Genomic DNA, 20,338 nt, shown 5'->3' on the forward strand with positions numbered 1-20,338 from the left:
TTATAATATCCTATAAATGATTGATTTGAGAATGCTTCCTGGTTTAACGGCAGTAAGTAAACAGTTTATCAGTCACATATTAACGGACACACCCTTAATCTGATCGATTGATCGGTCAGTCAGTCAGTGAGCGTGAGAACCTGTGGAGGGAGACAGCACTGATCTGAGAGCAGCTCTACACACACAGGAAGAGGAAGTCAGTGAGTGTTTAAGATTAAGGATGGACACAGAGCTTCAGAACGCGCCTTTATTCACATGAAACACAGTCAAAGGGTTTCGGGTTTCCCCAGCTGGTGTGATTGTGATCTGAAAGACATAGACTGTCATTATTACCAGGGTAAGGCTTTTTAAAGCGTTAATCTAACATTAGCCAGCTAGCTGCACATAAACATCACACACCATAACAATTCACATATACAATGAAGGCGTTTTGAAATGACGCAAAATAATGTAAAGTGAGTGTTTGAATGGGAAATATCACCTGTTTAGAGCTGTAACACTTTATTTCACATCTTTATTTGACCCTTTCTGTCAGCACAGTAAATAGTTCACTACTCGGCCACTACTCAGTGGTTTATACTCACTAGTGTAAGAATGTACACATATTTGAACACCTGTGTTTTAATGGTCAACGTATAATGCTAGTAAAGGTTTCTTGCAACAAAACTTTAATTTACACGATTTGTATTTGTATTTTTTACTACTGTACCTTTAAGACTTCTATATGTTAGAGATACGATTTTCTAATGAATCTGACATTTATTAAAGGGACAGTTCACCCAAAAATTAAAACTCTGTCATCAATTGTGAAAAATGGAAGGTCAATGGATAAACTCGGGGTTTGGAACAACTTGAGGGTGAGTAAATGATGACATAATATTTTATTTTTGGGTGAACTGTCCCTGTAGCAACTCATAATGTTATAACAGCACATAATGTAAAGACTGTGCATAATGTAATAAGTATTACATTATTATTGTGATAAATTGTTCAAAATGTAATAATTTTCTCAAAATGTAATAAAAATGTTTACATTATGAGAAATGTATTGCATTATAAACTCACCAAAAACATGTAATATTTTCAAATTTCATTATTGTAATAGCTTTTAAAACATAAAAAATATTAGTATTCCCTTACAGTACATTTTTTAAAATCTAAAGTTAGTCTTAAACTACCTGCGGAATGCTATTATTATTATTAGTATTATTATTAATGATAAACAAAGCATTCGTATCCCTTTACAGTACATTTAAAAAATGTTAAGTTAAAAGGTGGAAAAGTTCAGATTTTATTTATTTATCTGGATTAAGATTTTTTAAAATGTACTGTAAAGGAATACCAATGCTTTATGTTTAATAAACATATAATAATAATAATAATTGCATGAGTATTTAAATGTTGCATTTCGCAGGTAGTTTAAGACTGGCTGTAGATTTTTCAAAATGTACTGTAAGGGAATACTAATATTCTTTTAAGTTTCAAAAGCTATGAAAATATGACCTGTTTTTGGTGAGTTTATATTGTAATAATTTTCTCATAATGTAAAAATGATTACATTATGAGCTCAATATTTTATTACATTGAGAAAATATTACATTATGATTTTTTTTTATCTCAATAATGTAATACTTATTACATTATGAGTTGCTACTGTCCTTTTAAAGGTGCAGTGTGGAAATTTTAGCGGCATCTAGCAGTGAGATTGTGAATCGCAACCGTAGAAGCTATGGGGGCCGACACAGGACAAAAATGTTGTTGTCTGAGACAGCAGAGAGTGACTAGCGCTCTTTAGAGCAGTTTGTCCCTTTAGGGCTACTGTAGAAACATGGCGGCAACTTCACTGTAAGGGAACCCATGGTGTGTGTAGATAGAAATGGCAATAAAAACATAACGGTTCATTATGTAAGATCTTAATACACCACTGAAAACAGTTATGTATATTATATTGCATTTCTTTCAATAGATCCTCATAAATATGACACACTGCACCTTTAAGTTGCTGAGGTGTTTATATGGCTGGGGTAAACATTAGAATACCTCTTTCATTCAGAAATGGTGTTTTGTCTGTGATATTTCCTCACAAGGCCTAGATTGGGGACGTCGTCCACATGATGTTGGACCACGCCGATGTGAGTTTGACCCCGGAGGAGCGGGTGCGGGCCTTGACGAAGAAGGGCAGCACGGTGGACATGAATGAAGCAGTGCCTGTCCGCAGATACTTCCGCTCGGGCATGGAGATGATCCGCATGGCCCACGTGTACGGCGAGGAGGGCAACACAGAGCACGCCTTTGTCCTCTACAACAAATACATCACGTAAGAAAGACGACTCTCCGTTCTGTTTTAAAGGGGTACTCCGCACGAAAATGAAATCTTCCAAACCAAATGACTTTCTTTTAAAAGTCTCACTGTCCTTACAATGAAAGTCAATGGGGTCTAATGTGGTTTGGTTCCCAACATTTCTGTTCTCTGCATAAGGAAGTCATGAGGGTGAGTAAACGATGACAGGATTTACATTTTTTGGGTGGAGTGTCCCTTTAACTGGAATGGGAGTGTGTGAGTAATATTGCTAATGTGTCAGTTTACTTGCAACAGGTTTAACTCCCGATCTTTTTAACCCTGCAGGCTTTTCATTGAAAAGATTCCTAAGCATCCAGAATATAAGCTGTCTAATATTGCTGAGAAGAAGGAGACGTTAAGGGTAATGTAGTCGAGTGAAGTCTAGATGGAAAATGATTGTTTTGATCTATAATCTCAACATACCATGTTAGTGGTCTTAGTTTTGTTGTTGCTCATCACACAGAAGCTAAAGGAGACGGCTTTCCCTCAAGCAGAGCTGCTGAAGAAACATTTATTGAGAAGATATGAGAGAGAATATGCCGAGTATATCAGCAAAAAGGTGAGGCACATTGTCCCAACGCTGGTCAATATCATCCTGCAGGGTTTCCGCGGGTCTTAAAAATGTCATGTGCTGCGTCCCAATTCGCCTACTTATACTACGACCTAAAAGTATGTACTCTTTTTGTGAAGAAAAAGTACATACTTTTGAGTGTGTAGCAGAAGAATATGCAAGCTTTTGGACATACTACTTCATCATCTTTAACGGACTCTGTCGCTTAGTTACGTGCAGCCCGTCACCGTTTAAACTGCCCTGTCAATCATCGCCACAGTTCAAATCCTCCACATTCAGTTTCATTTCCTACCGTTTTGGAGAGAAGTGTAGACGCACATTGATCTGCCATTTGTGGGACTTTAATGCAGAGACTCCTCTCATGTGTTCATCCTCCTCACATTTAAATGTTAATGGCCAAACGTTTCATTACAAATGTTCTCAAGGCTGCTGCAGGTGAAATATAATGTGGATAACATTAACTAAATATCTTTTCGTCAGGTTAAATACTTATAATTGATCACTCAAACCCCCTTATCTAACCCTCTCTACTTAACCGTTGGACACGCACAACCGCCATGTTTGTAGTTTTTTAACACTTTTTCCCCCCGCACTTGTAGTTCTAATCGAATCCTCGTCCAACTCGCAATGGGTTGTGGGCAATATCAGCCGTTAGAGTGTGCGTCGATCTGTACTTCGGATTCTGACCGGAAGTAGTAGACCATCCGGGAATCTTTGGAATACTGTTTTCAACATACTACGATTTGGGACATGCTAATTTTATTTTCGGATACTATTTAGTACGGATAGTATGCGAATTGGGACGCAGCATTAGTCTTAATTTGACCTTCCACAATTTAAGGCCCTATGATTTCTGTGACGCAGAAAAAGTGGACAGAATTGCAGAATCCATTCTTAAAAATGGAATTGGTCAAATTGTGGATGAATAAAAGTACCAAAAGTAGGTCAGAACAATTCACTTAAAAATTAATTGTTGACTTAAAAATGACCATTGAAAATTTGGAATAAATCGCTCTATTATTCGTATGGATTAGTTTTAGGATCTCTTTATGAACTTTTTGAAGCGTCAGTGGAAGGTGCTTAGACTGTCAATAGAGGGACAGAAATCTCTCAGATTTCATTGAAAATATCTTAATTTGTGTTCCGAATAGGGATATAACGATACATTGTATATCGAGATATCCCTATATAAAAATGCGACGATATGTATCGTTGATGTAAACGATATGATTCGTGATATAGAGTTGTTTTATCCAAGACTCAGCTTACTGTATTCATAAGGTATAATTCACCCAAAAATGTAAATTCTGTCGTCATGTAATTAAATCCAGAATTAACCATTTACAGTTTGGGAATAGTCATTTTGACACGCTTTCTTGCGTTTAGAACTGTGATTGATTGCATTGATCATCTGAAGCGGACGCGCTGCCAGAATGACACTCCTCAAAGTGAAAGCACAAACATCATTTAAATCACCAGATCACATTTAGTTTTAATTGTATGATTATTCAAAGCGTTTTAGATGGTTTATTCTTATAAGTATAGTGCATTAATAGCGGGAGATGTGGGACATAGCGCGCACCGGGGAGAGTTTGTGTGCGCGCGGTGCGAGTACTGCATGAGAAAAAACATTTACGTTTCAGTGACATTACTACATTTAAACTACTATATATAATGTTGAATATAATGTATAATAATGCAATGGGGGAATATTTGTGTGTCCTGATAATAATATAATAACAATAATATTATTTGAATAATAATAAAAAAATCTCTTCTTTTTGCGATAAATATCGTATCGTGAGTTCAGTAATACGGTAGTATCGCATAGTGACACGAGTGTATCGTTACACCCCTAGTCACGAAGATGAATGAAAGTTAGTCAAATTTAACCATTAAAGCAGAGTCCAGAAAAATAAAAAACAGAATAAACTATAAAACAAAAATATAAAATATAACATTTTGCATGCACTGCAAAAAATGATGTTCTTCCTCAGGATTTGTGTTTTCCCGTACAAATTCTAAACATCCTTAAATCAAGAGACATTTACTTGACATGCAGAATGAAGAAATGAACCCGTTTCTTGAGAAATTGAACAAAATTCAGGGAGTTTATGCTTAAAACAAGAACAAATATCTGTCATTGGGTATGAAAACACTCTCTAAAAAATGCTGAGTTAAAAATAACCCAAGCTGGGTTAAAACAACCCAATTGCTGGGTTAGTCCATTTTCAACCCAACTTCGGTTATTTTTAACCCAGCATTTTTAAGAGTGTACGTACTTTGGAATTAAGTGTATTTTTATGAACCCATTGGCAGATATTTGTTTTTGTTTAAAGCATAAAATCACTTTCGCAAGATTTCTTATTTCAAACTTTCAGCAATTTTTTTGTAAAATGTATTAAATATTTATGGAGATCTGTTGGAAATTGTGTCACTAATACAACTCGTTGTGTGCTTAGACATTTACATTTAGGGAACATTTTGACGTGTTATGTTCCCTTAAATTTTTCCTTCAATTTTCTTTCATTGGTATTAAAAAATAGCCTGGCTCCGCCCTTCTACGTACTTCCGCTCAATTTTCATGTTCCTTCAGTACTCCGTCTGGGATTGCAGTATATTCTCTGGTTTTCTCTGGTCAAATTTTAACCGGTCCAATCAGCGAACAGAGGGAGTGGCTGAGAACGATGATGTTGATGTCATGCGCTAGTTTGAGATGACAACTGTTAGCGATTGGTTATGGCAGATCCAGAGTGGCTCTGGGCAGATCCAATAGTTTTAAACTTCAACTGAGTACCCGCCTTCAAGGAAGTTAACAATGGAGAGTGGCCAGACTCGCTGTACAAATGAAATGTACGAGAGTCTGGTAGGACCAGGCTACTTAAAAAGGTCTTAAATTTACCTTCATAAAACCTGCAGAAACCCTGTCATGGAATAAAAGAGAACAAGTCATATTTCACCCCAAAACATATATTTTTTTACATGGAGAGAATAAATCGAACTGTAGTACCATTATTATTTTTGTGCATTGTCACATTGTTTTCATGATAGTTTAACACATTTCCTGTAACAACTTCCCGTTCTCTTTATCATTTATTTGCTTAATTTCCAGTTGCGATAATTCCACATGAATATACAGTATTATATACACATACAGTAAAACCACTGACAGGTGAAACTAATTATATTGTTACAATTAAACAATAATAATTGAGCACCAATAATAATGGATAATAACTGAGTAATAATCATCATATTAGAATGATTTCTGAAGGATCATGTGACACTGAAGACTGGAGTAATGATGCTGAAAATTCAGCTTTAATCACAGGAATAAATTACATTTTAGAAAACACTTATTTTAAATTGTAAAACTATTTCACAATAGTATTGTTTTTACTGTATTTTTGATCAAATAAATGCAGCCTTAGTGAGCAGATTGAAGATACTTTTTTCAAAACCATTAAAAAAGATGAATTATTTCAAACTTTTGACCAGTAATATTGCTCTTTTACTCTATTTTTGATCAAATAAATTCAGTCTTGGTGAGCATAGAGACTCAAAAACATAAAAAAATCTTACTGACCCCAAACTTTTTAATTGTAGTTCATATTTAATAACTCTTATAATTTAAATCACACTGTTAAATCAGCTTTGATCACAGGAATAAATTACATTTTACAATATATTAGAATAGAAAACTGTTATTTTAAATGGTAATATTTCACAATATTACTGTTTTTACTGTATTTTGAATCAAATAAATGCAGCCTTAGTGAGCAGAAGAGACTTCATTCAAGAACATAAACTTAATTATTCCAGATTTTTAACTTCCAGTGTATCTATTGTAAATTTAATTAAACATTTTAAAGTTTTTACACATGGTATTATTTGCGTCTCTGCTTTATAAATTAATACAAAATAAAATAATTATATGGCATATGTATTACAGTAATATATATATATATATATATATATATATATATATATATATATATATATATATATATATATATATAATTTTTTTAATTTTTTTTATTTAATTTTTTTTATTTTTTTATTAAAAATACAAATAATAGTCTATTATGTACTATGGAATTATAGTCAAATAGTAATTTGCTGTATGTATTATTGATTTTTGGGAATGAAATATGGCTGTTTTTGGTGCAATCAATCTCAAAGTGAAAGACGCACGTGTGTTTAACCTTATGAATCTGCTGTCATCCACCAGCGTGCGGAAGCACAAGCGCTGGAACATGAGTTGTCTCGGAAGCGGGAGCTGGATGCGGAGAGGCAGCGTGTGGCGGACATGCAGAGGAGGCAGCTGGAGCAGGAGCAGTTCAGTATGTTCGAGGAGATGATTCGGCAGAAGGACCGCCAAAACGGGCATCGAGTCCACGAGTTCAGCTCGGCAGCGCCCCGCCAGGACGACACGCTGCTCATCCCTGGGATCCAGGGTCCACCGCTGCCCCACCTAGAGTCCCCCACTCCCCCTCAGAGTCCGCAGCACCCCTCGGCCAATCACAGCGCTCCGGCCGCTCCCCCAACCTTCGACCGCTCACTTAAACCGGGTCACCTCAGCAACAACAGTACGGCTCGCTCTCAAACTGCTCTAGACATGAAACAGCCTCTGTGTCTGTTGTCACAGTGTTTCTCTTTGTGTTTCAGCTACAATGGTTGATGGTTTACGGCAGATTGCTGTTCCTGCTGAGCTTTGTGGCAAATTTCTGCGAATAGCCAATAACAACACCATAAGGGCAGTGGAAACCTGTGGGATACTCTGTGGGAGACTGGTACGACTTTGTGATCTCGAAGTTCCTCCTTTAGGATTTCATACTGTGATGTCACCTAAATTTAGGCGGTATTATTTTACGTTTTTATGAACTTAGGTAGGTATACTTAGGTATACCCAAAAATGTTATTTTTCATAATTTACTCACCCTTATCAAGCTGTCCCAGATGTAAATGCATGTCTTTCTTCCGTGGAGCAGAGATTTTAAGAAAAATAATCCATTGCTGCGAGTCCATATAATACAAGTGTACAGGACGGCAAATTTGACGCTTCAAAAACCACACAAAACGAACACGACAGTAATCCTTGATGTAATACTCAGGGTTTCCGCAGGTCTTATAAAGTCTTAATTTGACCTTCCACAATTTAAGGCCTTAAAAATGTTTTCAATTGGAGCAGAAAGTCTTAAATTCACTATCATGGCGTTAAATTAGGCCCAATCCATTCCTAAAAATGGAATTTACTGTATAATGCGGGATGTCACAGAATTGGTCAAATTGTGGATGAATAAATCAAAAGTAGGTCAGAACACTTAACCCAAAAATTATCATTTACTTGCCCCAATGTCGTTTCAAACCCGTAAGACTTTCCTTCATCATATAAAGCCATCGAGTCTCTTCAGAAAATTAGGAATAAGTCGCTCGATTCGTATCGATTAGTTTTAGGATCTCTTTATGAACTTTTTGAAGCGTCAGTGGAAGTTGCTTAGACTGTCAATGGAGGGACAGAAATCTCTCAGATTTCATAGAAACAATCTTCATTTGTGATCTGAAGATGAATGAAAGTCAAGAAAATGTATTTTAACCATTAAAGCAGAGTTAATAACAGAATAAACTATAAAACAAAAACAAAAAATAAAAAAGATTTCATAGGGCCCTACATTTAATACAAAATTAAATTGCTTACATTGAAAAAAATGATGTTCTTCCTCAGGATTAGTGTTTTCCAGTACAAAGTCCAAACATCCTTAACTCAAGAGACATTTACTTGACATGCAGAATGAAGAAATTAAGTCTTGTTTTCTGAGAAATTGAACAAAATTAAGTGAGTTTATGCTTTAAACAAGAACAAATACCTGTCATTGGGTATGAACATTACTTGCATTGGAATTAAGTGGATTTTTATGAACCCAATGGCAGATATTTGTTCTTGTTTGAATCAGAAAATCACTTTCACAAGATTTCTTATCTCAAACTTTCAGCTATTTTAGTCAAATTAATTAAAAAGTTGTAGAGATAATCGAATTTGTATTTTCAAACTTTGAAGTGTCACTGATACAGCTCATCATGTGCTTGGACATTTAAATTTAGAGAACCTATTTATATGTTACGTTCCCTTCAATATATTCCTACAATTTTCTTAAATATGTCTTATGTCTTATTTAAATTAACCTGCTGAAACCCTGAATACTTTACGAGAATAGTACTTGACATAACATCAGCAAGTTTTTTATATTTATGACATAAGTAAGAAGTGATGTGGAAGCACAGAGTACAGTCACTTTCACAACGCGTTTGCATCAGACTTCACAACATGCTGACGTTTACCTCAAGCGTGAACTTGTGAAGGCACATATGGCACTTATAGTTTAAAAAGTATTCTCACAAACGCCTGTTTTGGTTCAGAAGACATTCATTAATCCACTGGGTTGTTTGTTTGGTGTGGTTTTTGAAGCGTCAACTTTGGGAGTCCCATCCGCTCAATTGTATGGAATCAGATGGAAAAGAAAGAAAGTCGTATATATAGAGCCTTATGAAATCCTTTTTCCAAGTTCCATTTTTTTCTGTTTTAATTTTTCTGGATTCCTTTTTTTTTTTTGACTCCATTTTAATGGTTAAATTAAATTTTAGTAATCAAAATTAATTAATTTAGACATCAATGTGTCACCATGAGCCGCATGGATTAATAAGGATTCGTATGTCTATGTGTTTTTACTCTCATTGCTCTCATACTCTAAAATATCCCCATTGACATGCATTATATGACTATCACACTGCAACGGTTGGAGTTAAAAATCTTCATTTGTGTTCTACTGAAGAAACAAAGACACCTACATCTTGGATGCCCTGGGGGTAAGCAGATGAACATAAACATTTCATTTTTGGGTGAACTATCCCTTTAAATAAAGTTTATTATTAGTATTATTATTATTACATTGAGACGTATCCAAATTCTACTGTACAACAGTAATATATTTGTCAATTTCTTCAAGTTAAACCGAACTTTTATTTTGACAGGTTGCCATGAATATTCAGACACTAGTCTATATCACGATTTAACTGTTCTGACCTGCTTTTTATTTATTCATCAAAATGACAAATTTCGTGAAATTAGGCGGTATACAGTTATTATGACTGGATTCTGCGATTCCGACCGCGTTTTCCACATCGCGAAAATCATAGGGCTGTAAATACATCTGTGGCGGCAGAGTGAGTAAATTATGAGATTAAAATTTTTGGGTGGAGTATCTCTTCCTAATACTTTTGTCTGTATAGTATATTATGCATATATTCTTGGATGGGCTTTACCAATACAATGCATTAAAACTAAATGGAGTATGTGTGTGTGTCTGTTGCAGAATATGAACGCGTTCACTGTGACGCATGTGATCGTGCCGAAACAGTGTGGCGGTCCGGATTACTGTGACACAGAGAATGAAGAGGAGCTGTTTCTGGTGCAGGACCAGTACAACCTCATCACGCTGGGCTGGATACACGTCAGTCTCAACCTCACATGACATTTCTGCCTTCTCTACTCATATAATTCATATCAACCATAGAGATCCAATAGCATTAGGGATGCACCGAATCCAGATTTTTGGGATTCGGCCAAATACCGAATCCACTGGTTAAGATTCTGCCGAATACCGAATCCTAATCCCATCCTCAGTCGATGATCACAGTAAACACATTAGTGAAGTAAACAACGTCCACAACAGTGTATTTTTCATTTGATTTTATTTTAACTGAAAAAAAAAGGCAACATTATTCCAGGATGACTGTCCTTCCTTTGCCGTTCCTGAAGTTGCTGTATTTTGGCTGCTGTCTGTTGATTCCCTCATGCACAACTCGTATTCTTTCGGATGTTTCATACGCAAATGTTTTAAGTGTGGCTATTGTTTAGGGTCCTTGCCACCACGAGATAAATCGGCATTGCAAAATTGAACATGTAGCTCGACTTGAATCGCCTTCTTTTGACTGAAAGTACTGCCAAACAACACGTTTTCTGTTCACGAGTTCCTTTTCACTTTCTCACAGCCTACATTCGAACGGCCCACTTAAGCCGCGTTTACACCACGGGAACCTTCCCCAGGAACTAGGGACTTGGTATGTTCGACAGCAGGAACCAGGGTCAAAAAGCCCAATATTCGTCCGAAACCGAATCCTGGATTCGTTGCATTCCTAAATAGCATGTAATGTTTGTTTGAATATCACCTCCCACTCCCTATTGTTGAGCTCAATGAGCAAGTAATCATCTTGAAATGATTATTTCCCCACATGTCCATCAGAGGCATACAGTTCTCTCAGAAGTGTGACAGATCAGGTCTGCTCCACAGACGCACCCGACTCAGACCGCCTTCCTGTCCAGCGTTGATCTGCACACCCACTGCTCTTACCAGATGATGCTGCCGGAGTCCATCGCCATCGTCTGCTCTCCCAAATTCAACGAGTAAGTCCAGCAATGAGCGAGATGAAAACCGTGACGGCACATGTGAGTTAAAGTGGCCCTGAACTCTATTTGGACACCAGGTCACATGTCACTGCATTAGATATAAAATATTAAGCTTTTCTCAGAAATCAAATTCAACTGATGTTTCTATTGTGATCATAGATTTTCCTAGTTATGCTTTGCTCTAAAGTATTTCAAGAGCTAAATATTTCATCGAGCAAGACGTGGACACGGGGTAGAGTCATCTGATGACCAATCCAATCAGACTTTACAGCCCAAACAGCGTTTTAGACACAAAACGACAAAAAAAGTTGAAGTCAGATCTCACTTGATCATTGCATGGTAATAATTTTATAGTTTTTCTTTTTCTGAAATGTGGGAACACTTTCATTTGAGTTCGCCCAATAAGGTTGATAATAAATTTGGCTTTTGTTCTGCAGCCTTTTTTTATATATATATATCTTCCAAGCTTTATAATGGCAGTGAATGGCAGCATGCACACAAAGAAACACACACACACACACACAATATGTGTGTGTGTATGTTTCTTTGTGTGCATGCTGCCATTCACTGCCATTATAAAGCTTGGGAGAGCCAGGACATTTATTAATATACCTCTGATTGTATTCGTCTGAAAAAAGAAAGTCATATACACCCAGGATGACTTGAGGGTCAGTAAATTATGGGGTCTTTTTCATTTTGGGTGAACTATCCCTTTAAGGTCCTGAGTGGAACTATTAATAAACAGATTTATTAAAGGAAATAGGGGGTGAAATAGTAAAATTCCTATACAAAAACACACCTGTGCCAAAATGTGTGCAGTTGGCATTAACCCTTGTGCGTCCTTATGGAAATGTGTCTTTTTCAGTTTGGTTTTTCCGATCATTTTGCCTGTGTTAATGCCAACTGCATCAATTTGGGCACAGGTGTGTATTTTAATTGTACTATTTCGTCCCCATTTCCTTTAATAAATCTATTTTACACTTGTTGGGTAAACGCTTTTAATTGTCGAAGAGTCTGCGTGCTCGAAACGTTACCTGTGTGTGAGTCCACTATTACATTTTTGGAGCCTGTGTCATAAGTGCCATCTACTGTCAGAGAGTACAATTGCATTTTCATTCAGCCTGTCTGCATATTGCTCTGAACAATGATGTGTGCACAGGACCGGCTACTTCAGACTGACAGACTATGGCCTGGAGGAGATCTCAACCTGCACTCAGAAAGGCTTTCACCCTCACCCCAAAGAACCTCCTCTCTTCACGGTAGTGACATCCACCTTCACCATTCATTCATTCGACATGACGCCAGCATATGATCCGTTCATTAACGCTGATGTTGTTCCCTCAGGGTGGAAGCCACATTATAATCACAGAAGGCACTGTCTCGATGCTTGACCTGCGATGATCCCTCTCTGGTGTTTACTCAGCAGGACGTGAAGCTTATTTTTCATATATTTTCAGTGGTGGTGGGATTTCTTGAAAAGACAGACACTTTCCTACAACAAGCACTTTTTGGATAACACATACGCACTGACCGAAGCGGCGTCTTCTGGGAGCACAGGAACACCTCCAGGGGACGGTAGCCCATCCATGTGTCCATTTGCGTTGTCCTAGTGAGCAGTAAGCAAATGTTTTGTGGCCCTCTGAGGTTATTTATGCTCTGATCGTACACACTATCATATCTCCTCTGTTGAAACATTAAAACAAAGGTTTTTTTAACTACTGAGTATCTTTGGGAACAGCTGCACCTGTCATGAATGCAGCGATATCAGTTTACTAATGAAATATTTTCTAAAAACAACTTTTTGATAACAATACTCCATAAGTCCATAATGGTGATGTTATTGATTCATTCTTGCTTCTGATTGGTTCACAGACGTTCTGAGGGGCCGTTCACACAAAACACGTTTTAGCGTTTAAAAATGCAAGGCACAGGGCAGTGGAAATGAAATATAGACAGGGTTTTTAAAAGTGAAACAAGATTTAACTTGAGCCATGTTATTAGAATGCCATTGTCATGTGTGAGATGCTACAAAAGACACTGAATGCATTTTTGCATTTTAAAAATGCAAGACGCGAGTCAGTGGAATGAACAACATGAAAGGTATAACAAGTTGAACTGCTTTTAACTTGACACAGCATTTTAAAAGCACGGCTCATGCGTGAGACACTGCAAAAGACACTAGATGTGAGACGTCACACTGAATACCTTTTTTAATTTACTCAAGGCAGTGAATGGAAAAAAGTTACGACACTTTTTTTTAAAGGTGCAGAGTGTAATATTTACGAGGATCTATTGACAGAAATGCAATATAATATACATAACTGTTTTCAGTGGTGTGTAAAGACCTTACATAATGAACCGTTATGTTTTTATTACCTTAGAATGAGCCATTTCTATCTACACACCGCGGGTCCCCTTACAGTGAAGTTGCCGCCATGTTTCTACAGGTGCCGTAAACGGACAAACTACTCTACAGAGCGCTAGCTACTCTCTGCTGTCTCAGACGACCACATCCTTGTCCTGTGTTGGTCACCGTAGCTTCTCTGTGCTTCGAAACTAGGGAGGGGTGAGTGGTGGACGGTTGCAATTCATAACCTCACCACTAAAATTTACACACTGAACCTTTTAATACGTAACTAACTTGAACTAAATTTTTAGAACCTTGGGCCCTATTTTAATGGGCTCATATTACTAACACACCATTTAAATGACAAAAAATACTGCACTATTGACTTTAGACCAGGTTTTTGTTGATCAATGGCGCAGTCATTTTCAGTTCCTCAAAATAGTTCCTCTCATATTCGTAAATACAATAAAGTTGCTTTGACGCGTGTCTGGTGTGGGAGGTCAGAGGTTAGTTGTCACAACGAGTTAGAAAGTTTGACATGAGCCGCTAAATCTCCAACCTCCAGGGAATCAGAGGAGAGCCTGCGGCCAAAAAGAAAAATTGTGACAGCTCGTAATAAAACAAGAATCAACATTGGCTTGCCTTTAAGAGATGACGAGAACTGAGGGATTTGAAATGCAATGTTCATTATAAAGCATTATCTATAGTGAAGGGTCATATTCATCCACACACACGCAGAGCCAAAGCACAACCAAAACAATGTTCTTCTGCAAAATGCATAGTTTTTTTAAACTGCTAGAGGGCCAAAAGTTAGTGTATTTTGAAACATTGAACTACTTTTAGTCTAGCACAACGTTTTTATAATGATGTGTCATGCGCAAGATGCTGCAAAAGACGATTTTCAACTACCATTTTTGCGTTTAAAAAAAAACATGTGGCAGTGTAATGGAAAAAAGGCAAGGTATAGAGACGTTTTTCCAACTATGCATAACTCCTTTTACAAATACATTGCAAATGTTTTATTGAAAGTTACATCTATCGAAAGCAAAACATAATCATCTAATAAGATTAAATATTAAGTGTCCGTATAATACGTGTTCTTTTTTAGGGCTTGTTTTGTTAAACAGGCCAATAAGAGACTATTAACTACTATTATTCCTGTTAGTTATACTAATGTCTAATTAAAACATGTATAAAACTGATCAGCGATCAGGTAAAACCCATAGAAACTTGATCAATCTGCTTGATTCATGGGTTCAGAGATCATTGAAACAGTTATGACCTAACAAAGCCTCGTTTACTGAAATCACGTGACTTTGGCAGTTTGATACACGCTCCGTACCACTGATTTGAAACAAATGATTCATAAAGGTTTCCATGAAGCGCTGTTTCAAAATCACCCATCTCTAGTGTGAACGGCCCTAAGGGTTTGATTAACTTTGTAAAACTTTTAGATCCAGGTTTGTTTTATATGCAAACCGTTTTACAGTTTCATATCAGGAAATGAAGGAAGTTGTTATTGGGGCAAAACCTGGACTTTTTGTGTACATTTATGTGATTGTAAATTGTTGAATTGTGAGGAATTAGCAAAAACTGATTCTGCTTGTGTTTTATGAACGAGGCCCTTTGAATAGATTTATTTGTGGTAAAGGTGATAAAGGCAGAATGACTGAAGTTGGACCGTTTAATTATTAAAACAATAAACAAATTGTGCATTAATTTAATTATTCAACGAACTGTAACTGACAAAGACATATGGAGGACTCATATCACTATGACTTGGTGACTGATGGATTGACTGGCAATTTCCTTTCACTTTGTTTATTATTATACATGAACTGAGGAACAAATCAGTCAAATGCTAAAGAAACAGAGAAAGTCTCATTTCTTTATTAATATTGAATTGGTTGCTGTTAGTACAATGTATAAATATTAATAACAGACAGCAAGCTACCGTCATCAGAATTAAACATGAAACCGTTTTAAAGATGGGAAAACAATCATAAATTAAGATAAAAAAAAAAAGTTAAGGGATTATGATTTACAGTATTTGTAGATTGAAAGTTTTTTTTTTTGCTGTATGTGCAGTAAATCAGTTTGTAAGCAGCACTCGGTTCATACGCCATAAATCGATTTTTGGACAGGACGTTACTCTCTGTTCTTTGATCACAAAATCCTGAAATGCTTCTAGAACCATCCAAACCCACACATTAAAGTCCCCGGCGGTCCGGCACACAAAACCGCTTGGCCTCCTTGCCGGGAGTCAGCTGACATCAGACACTGGTTTTCAGAAGGGTCACATGATCAGCCCAGCCAGTCCAGGTCATCATCATCATCACTTTCATCACCAAAGAGAGGGGCGGGAGGGGGCCGTCCTTTTAAACTCTGAGGACATTCACAGACAAGTATGAATCATTAGATTAGTTACTGTTAGTTATTTGCTGGCAGATAGAGAATGCGACAGAGCTCGTAATAAAACAAGAATCAACATTAGCTTGGCTTTTCAGAGATGGCGAGAAATGAAGGATTTGAAATGTTGTAAAAGCGATGTGGAGATGCTGTTTTTATTACTCAGCAGGTGAGTATGGTACATTTCATTATGGTTGTTGCGCTGTGTTGGGATTTATTTTCAAGGAAGTACAATGTCTATAAACTCTCCCTGCCATTGACGGAAATTTCCGGCTTTCTGTGTTTTCACGGTTACACGGTAGGGGGCGCTATGACATCTTGTGAAAGAGTACAGAATCTCCAGATCAAAACACAGGAGAAGAAGAAGCTGAAACATGCATCTGCTTACATATGATATCGCTTATGTAAAATAACGTGATCGTCAACATTAAACCGCATATAAATCAAAACTGCCTAATGTTACTGAATGAATGTCGACCCAGGACGAACTCTAGGACTGTGAAGCTTTGGGGTGTTGATGGACTCCATCTGTGTTTGATCATCGCTCTGAATCTGATCTGGATGTAGTCTTTGACAAAAACGTGATTTTCTCAGATTTTTGCTCAATGTTTTTATTTTATTTTAAGAGAATGGGTTTAAGAATAAAGCAGGTTTTTTTGTTTTAAAACAGAGGCTCTTTCTTTATTTTAATATATTGCATATATTCATTCCACCATGGGCGTCAGAAGCAAAAAAAATGTGGGTGAGTCCTCTCCCAGAACATTTTTACTGGAGTAGATGCCATATTACATTAAGTACAAATATATCGCCTTGTTTAACAAACGTCTGGTTGGGCAAGACAAAATTATGGAAAACACTGATTTGTTTACTGCGGCAATAGTGTAGGGGTAAGACGACCTGAGGTTTGAATCCGCCTTTTGTCGAACTCGCTCTACTCCCTTTTCCCATCACATATCAGATCGGAAAGGCATTTATTTTCAATAAAAATGATGAAAATATTAGAAAAGTGAAAATAAAGCGTCTAAGGTGTTTAATAATAAGTGTTTATCGGTTAGGGTAAACAGACGTGCTGATTTAGAGACGATAAAAGTGAGTGGGTCCAATATCATTGGTCTTAAAAAGTGGGTGGGTCTTGTCTCACCCACATACAATGGTTCCGACACCCATGCATACAACAAAATATTCTGGGGGGCCATAAAAATTATACAATGAACAAAAATGCTGGCGGGGAAGGAGTTAATGGGTATAGCTACAGTAACGTCTTCAGCTAGCTTGAGATCCTTTCCATCTAAATCCATCTGATAAGCCAACTAGTTAATGTTTTATGAGCAGTATGATAATCATATTCACAACCAAAACAATTTTCCTCCGCAAAATGCATGCAGTTTTGTTTTTAAACCGCTAGAGGGCCAAAAGTTACATAGTGTATCTTTAAAGGAACACGCCACTATTTTTGAAAATAGGCTCATTTTCCAACTCCCCTAGAGTTTAACATTTGAGTTTTACCATTTTCGAATCCATTCAGCCGATCTCTGGGTCTGGCGGTTGTACTTTTAGCATAGCTTAGCATAGATCATTGAATCTGATTAGACCGTTAACATCTCGCTCAAAAATGACCAAAGAGTTTAGAAATTTTTCCCTATTTAAAACTTGACTCTTCTGTAGTTACATCGTGTACTAAGACCGACGGAAAATGAAAAGTTGCGATTTTCTAGGCCGATATGGCTAGGAACTATACTCTCATTCCTGCATAAACAATCAAGGAACACAGCGCCTGAAAATAGGCTAACTTCCGTCAACATAACCAACGTGACAACCTGCTTGCACAGAGAGCGTGCCGGGGACTATTTTCAGGTGCTGCGTAATATCATTGCGCCGCTGCATCCATGGTACGGCAGCAAAGCTCCTTGATTATTACGCAGGAATGAGAGAATAGTTCCTAGCCATATCTGTCTAGAAAATCGCAACTTTTCATTTTCCGTCGGTCTTAGTACACTATGCACCTACAGAAGAGTCAAGTTTTTAATAGGAAAAATATCGAAACTCTTTGGTCATTTTTGAGCGAGATGCTAACGGTCTAATCAGATTAAATGATCTATGCTAAGCTATGCTAAAAGTGCTACAGCCAGACCCGGAGATCGGCTGAATGGATTCGAAAACGGTAAAACTCAACTGTTTAACTCTATGGGAGGTGGAAAATGTTTTCAAAAATAGTGACGTGTTCATTTAAATTGCAATACTATTTGACAATATTACTGTTTTTATAGTATTTTTGATCAAATAAATTCAACCACCTTCATTCAAAACCATTACAAATATCTTACATACTGTAAACCTTTGAACGCTGTGTAACTCGTGCAACAACTTGCGTTGTAGTAAAATATTGACAAAATTCAATAGAGAAGTCTGATGAACTCATGGATAAGTAATCGTGTGATTTATTGGGTACTATAATTGTAAATTATAATAATGCAGTACTGCAGTAATATGAAAATATTTTAGTACTGTAATGGATGCACTGATATTTCATTATGGAATCTATACATCACAAAGAACTCAATTTCAGAATCAAATCTTTTTATTAGAATTCGATTTTTTGTACTTAAAGCCGCGTTTCCACTGCGGGAACTTTCCCCAGGAACTAGGGACTTTGGGGTGGTAATCGGTGTGTTTTGACCACAGGAACCAGGGTCTAAATTAAGTTCCGGGTAAAAATTTCCCCCTCAAAACGGCCCTGCTCGCGAGGTAGTACTTTTTCAAAGTTCAGGAACTTTCGGGGGTGGGACTTGGGCGCTGAACATGCTGATTGGTTGAGTTCACACTCATTTCAACCTAAAAGTCTGTTGCAGTGCGTGCAGTGAGAGTTGTTTGCTATTTAAATCAACAATGGAGTTGAAAAAATACGACAGATGGACCGACAACGAGGTTCAGGCTTTATTAAGCTTTTATGCGGAGGACGAAATCCAGTGGGCTCTGGAAAGTCGCGCGCAGTCCTACATCACTGGACTAATCTTCACGGTACGTTAGACCACGATGGAAATGCAGATTGTAGCAGGTCTGGGGGAAAAAAAAGAGTTCCTGGGACAAATTGTTCCGGGTAATTTCGGTGGAACCGGGGCTTATGACTTTGATGTGTTGTAAAAAGTAGCCATGGGTTGGTCACAGTATGACCGCTTCTATCGTGGTGGCGACTCGTAGCTTGTTGCCATCAAACCAACAACCTTGAGCCTGAACCACTACAGACACAATACCCACATTCATTCACACTACACTGAGAAACACACTGGGGAATGGTCAACGTTAGATGATCTGGACCTTTAATGACTTTAAAATGATTGGCTTATCTACAAAAGAAAATATTTTTCAGTTTTAAAAGACAATAAAATAATTAGTTTGTGAGAACGAGCAGCAGAAGATGAGCAGGTGGATGTGGAGTGTGTGTGTGAGAGCCCTGCTCACCAGCTCCTCCTCCTCTTCATCGGCCGCTGTCGGTGCGGGTGCGGGTGTGTGCGGGACAGGACTCTGGAAAAATGGTTCCTCTCCATTTTCCTCTTCTACCCTCTCAGACGGACTGAGAGAATAGCAGGATGAGCACAGATGAGACGAGAGACAGACAGAAACAGGACAGAGCGTTCAGGGGACAAACACATGCTCACAGTGACGGTTAAAGAGGGTCTTGTGTTAATTTATGTTAATTTACAGTGTTATTACAGTGTTGAAAAGATTTCTGAGGTTGACCAACAATCATAAAACTGATTTAATTAGATGAACTGTAACGATGGGACGTCAACAAAAAACACATTAAATTATTCGCAAGAATACATGCGGTGAAATTTAATTACTGTATTTAATTTAAAGAGCACCTATCATGGCATTTAAAATGTTCCAAATATTCTTCTTTTAGAAGTCCCCAACAACAGTTTTTGCATGCAATGACAAAAAAAGACTTTAGTTTTCTTATAATATGTATTTATTTTTACCTGTTTTGACAGCGATTCTCAAATGATTCCTTTAGTGATTCACTTTTCAAAACCCCGCCTTTACGTGACGCTAATCTGCGGTGATTGGTCCGATGACCCAGTCAGTTGTGATTGGTATAGTCTGTGCAGATATTTTCGGAAACGGAACGCCCATCAAAGTCTTATAGTGACAGTAATTATTTAATATGTGTCAGGAGTTATGAATATGAAAACCGCGTCGGAACCG

The 20,338-nt window shown here is 37.3% G+C and overlaps 2 protein-coding genes across 10 annotated transcripts in view; one reads left to right on the top strand and one right to left on the bottom strand.

Moving 5' to 3' along the window:
* Positions 1–167: 167 nt before the first annotated feature.
* Positions 168–15,737, top strand: stambpb (STAM binding protein b). 5 transcript variants are annotated; one of them, XR_013817382.1, is made up of 11 exons: positions 178–337; positions 2,088–2,317; positions 2,627–2,702; positions 2,805–2,900; positions 7,144–7,501; positions 7,581–7,705; positions 10,283–10,420; positions 11,261–11,373; positions 12,536–12,635; positions 12,721–12,992; positions 13,824–15,737. XR_013817382.1 is itself a non-coding variant. In XM_079828044.1 (10 exons), exons 2-10 carry the CDS (start codon positions 2,112–2,114, stop codon positions 12,775–12,777), a joined length of 1,269 nt encoding a protein of 422 aa, XP_079684170.1. In that variant the 5' UTR covers positions 168–337; positions 2,088–2,111; the 3' UTR covers positions 12,778–15,439. The 5 variants fall into 5 exon arrangements, 1 of the variants encoding a protein (XP_079684170.1); XR_013817383.1 differs by having other exon boundaries at positions 11,213–11,373; positions 13,824–15,716; XM_079828044.1 differs by having other exon boundaries at positions 168–337; positions 12,721–15,439.
* The window catches only part of fkbp15b (FKBP prolyl isomerase family member 15b), a 36,237-nt gene continuing 31,292 nt past the window's right edge, over positions 15,394–20,338 (bottom strand). For 3 of the 5 annotated variants that reach the window (XM_079828040.1, XM_079828039.1, XM_079828041.1), the window contains 2 exons: positions 19,592–19,703; positions 15,394–16,108 (listed from right to left, as the gene is read on the bottom strand). In XM_079828040.1, the coding sequence (XP_079684166.1) occupies positions 16,028–16,108; positions 19,592–19,703 (193 nt within the window). In that variant the 3' untranslated portion in view covers positions 15,394–16,027. The remainder of the gene's footprint in view (positions 16,109–19,591; positions 19,704–20,338) is intronic. The other 2 variants (XM_079828042.1, XM_079828043.1) reach the window with 2 other exon arrangements.

The sequence above is a fragment of the Gobio gobio genome, assembly GCF_949357685.1.
Source record: "Gobio gobio genome assembly, chromosome: 10".
NCBI lineage: Eukaryota > Metazoa > Chordata > Actinopteri > Cypriniformes > Gobionidae > Gobio > Gobio gobio.

Coding starts and splice junctions, on each gene's coding strand:
- stambpb (XM_079828044.1), top strand. CDS start 2,112: ATGATGTTGGACCACGCCGATGTGAGTTTGACCCCGGAGGAGCGGGTG. Junction 2,901..7,143: donor CCGAGTATATCAGCAAAAAG/GTGAGGCACATT, acceptor GTCATCCACCAG/CGTGCGGAAGCACAAGCGCT. Junction 11,374..12,535: donor TGCTCTCCCAAATTCAACGA/GTAAGTCCAGCA, acceptor ATGTGTGCACAG/GACCGGCTACTTCAGACTGA.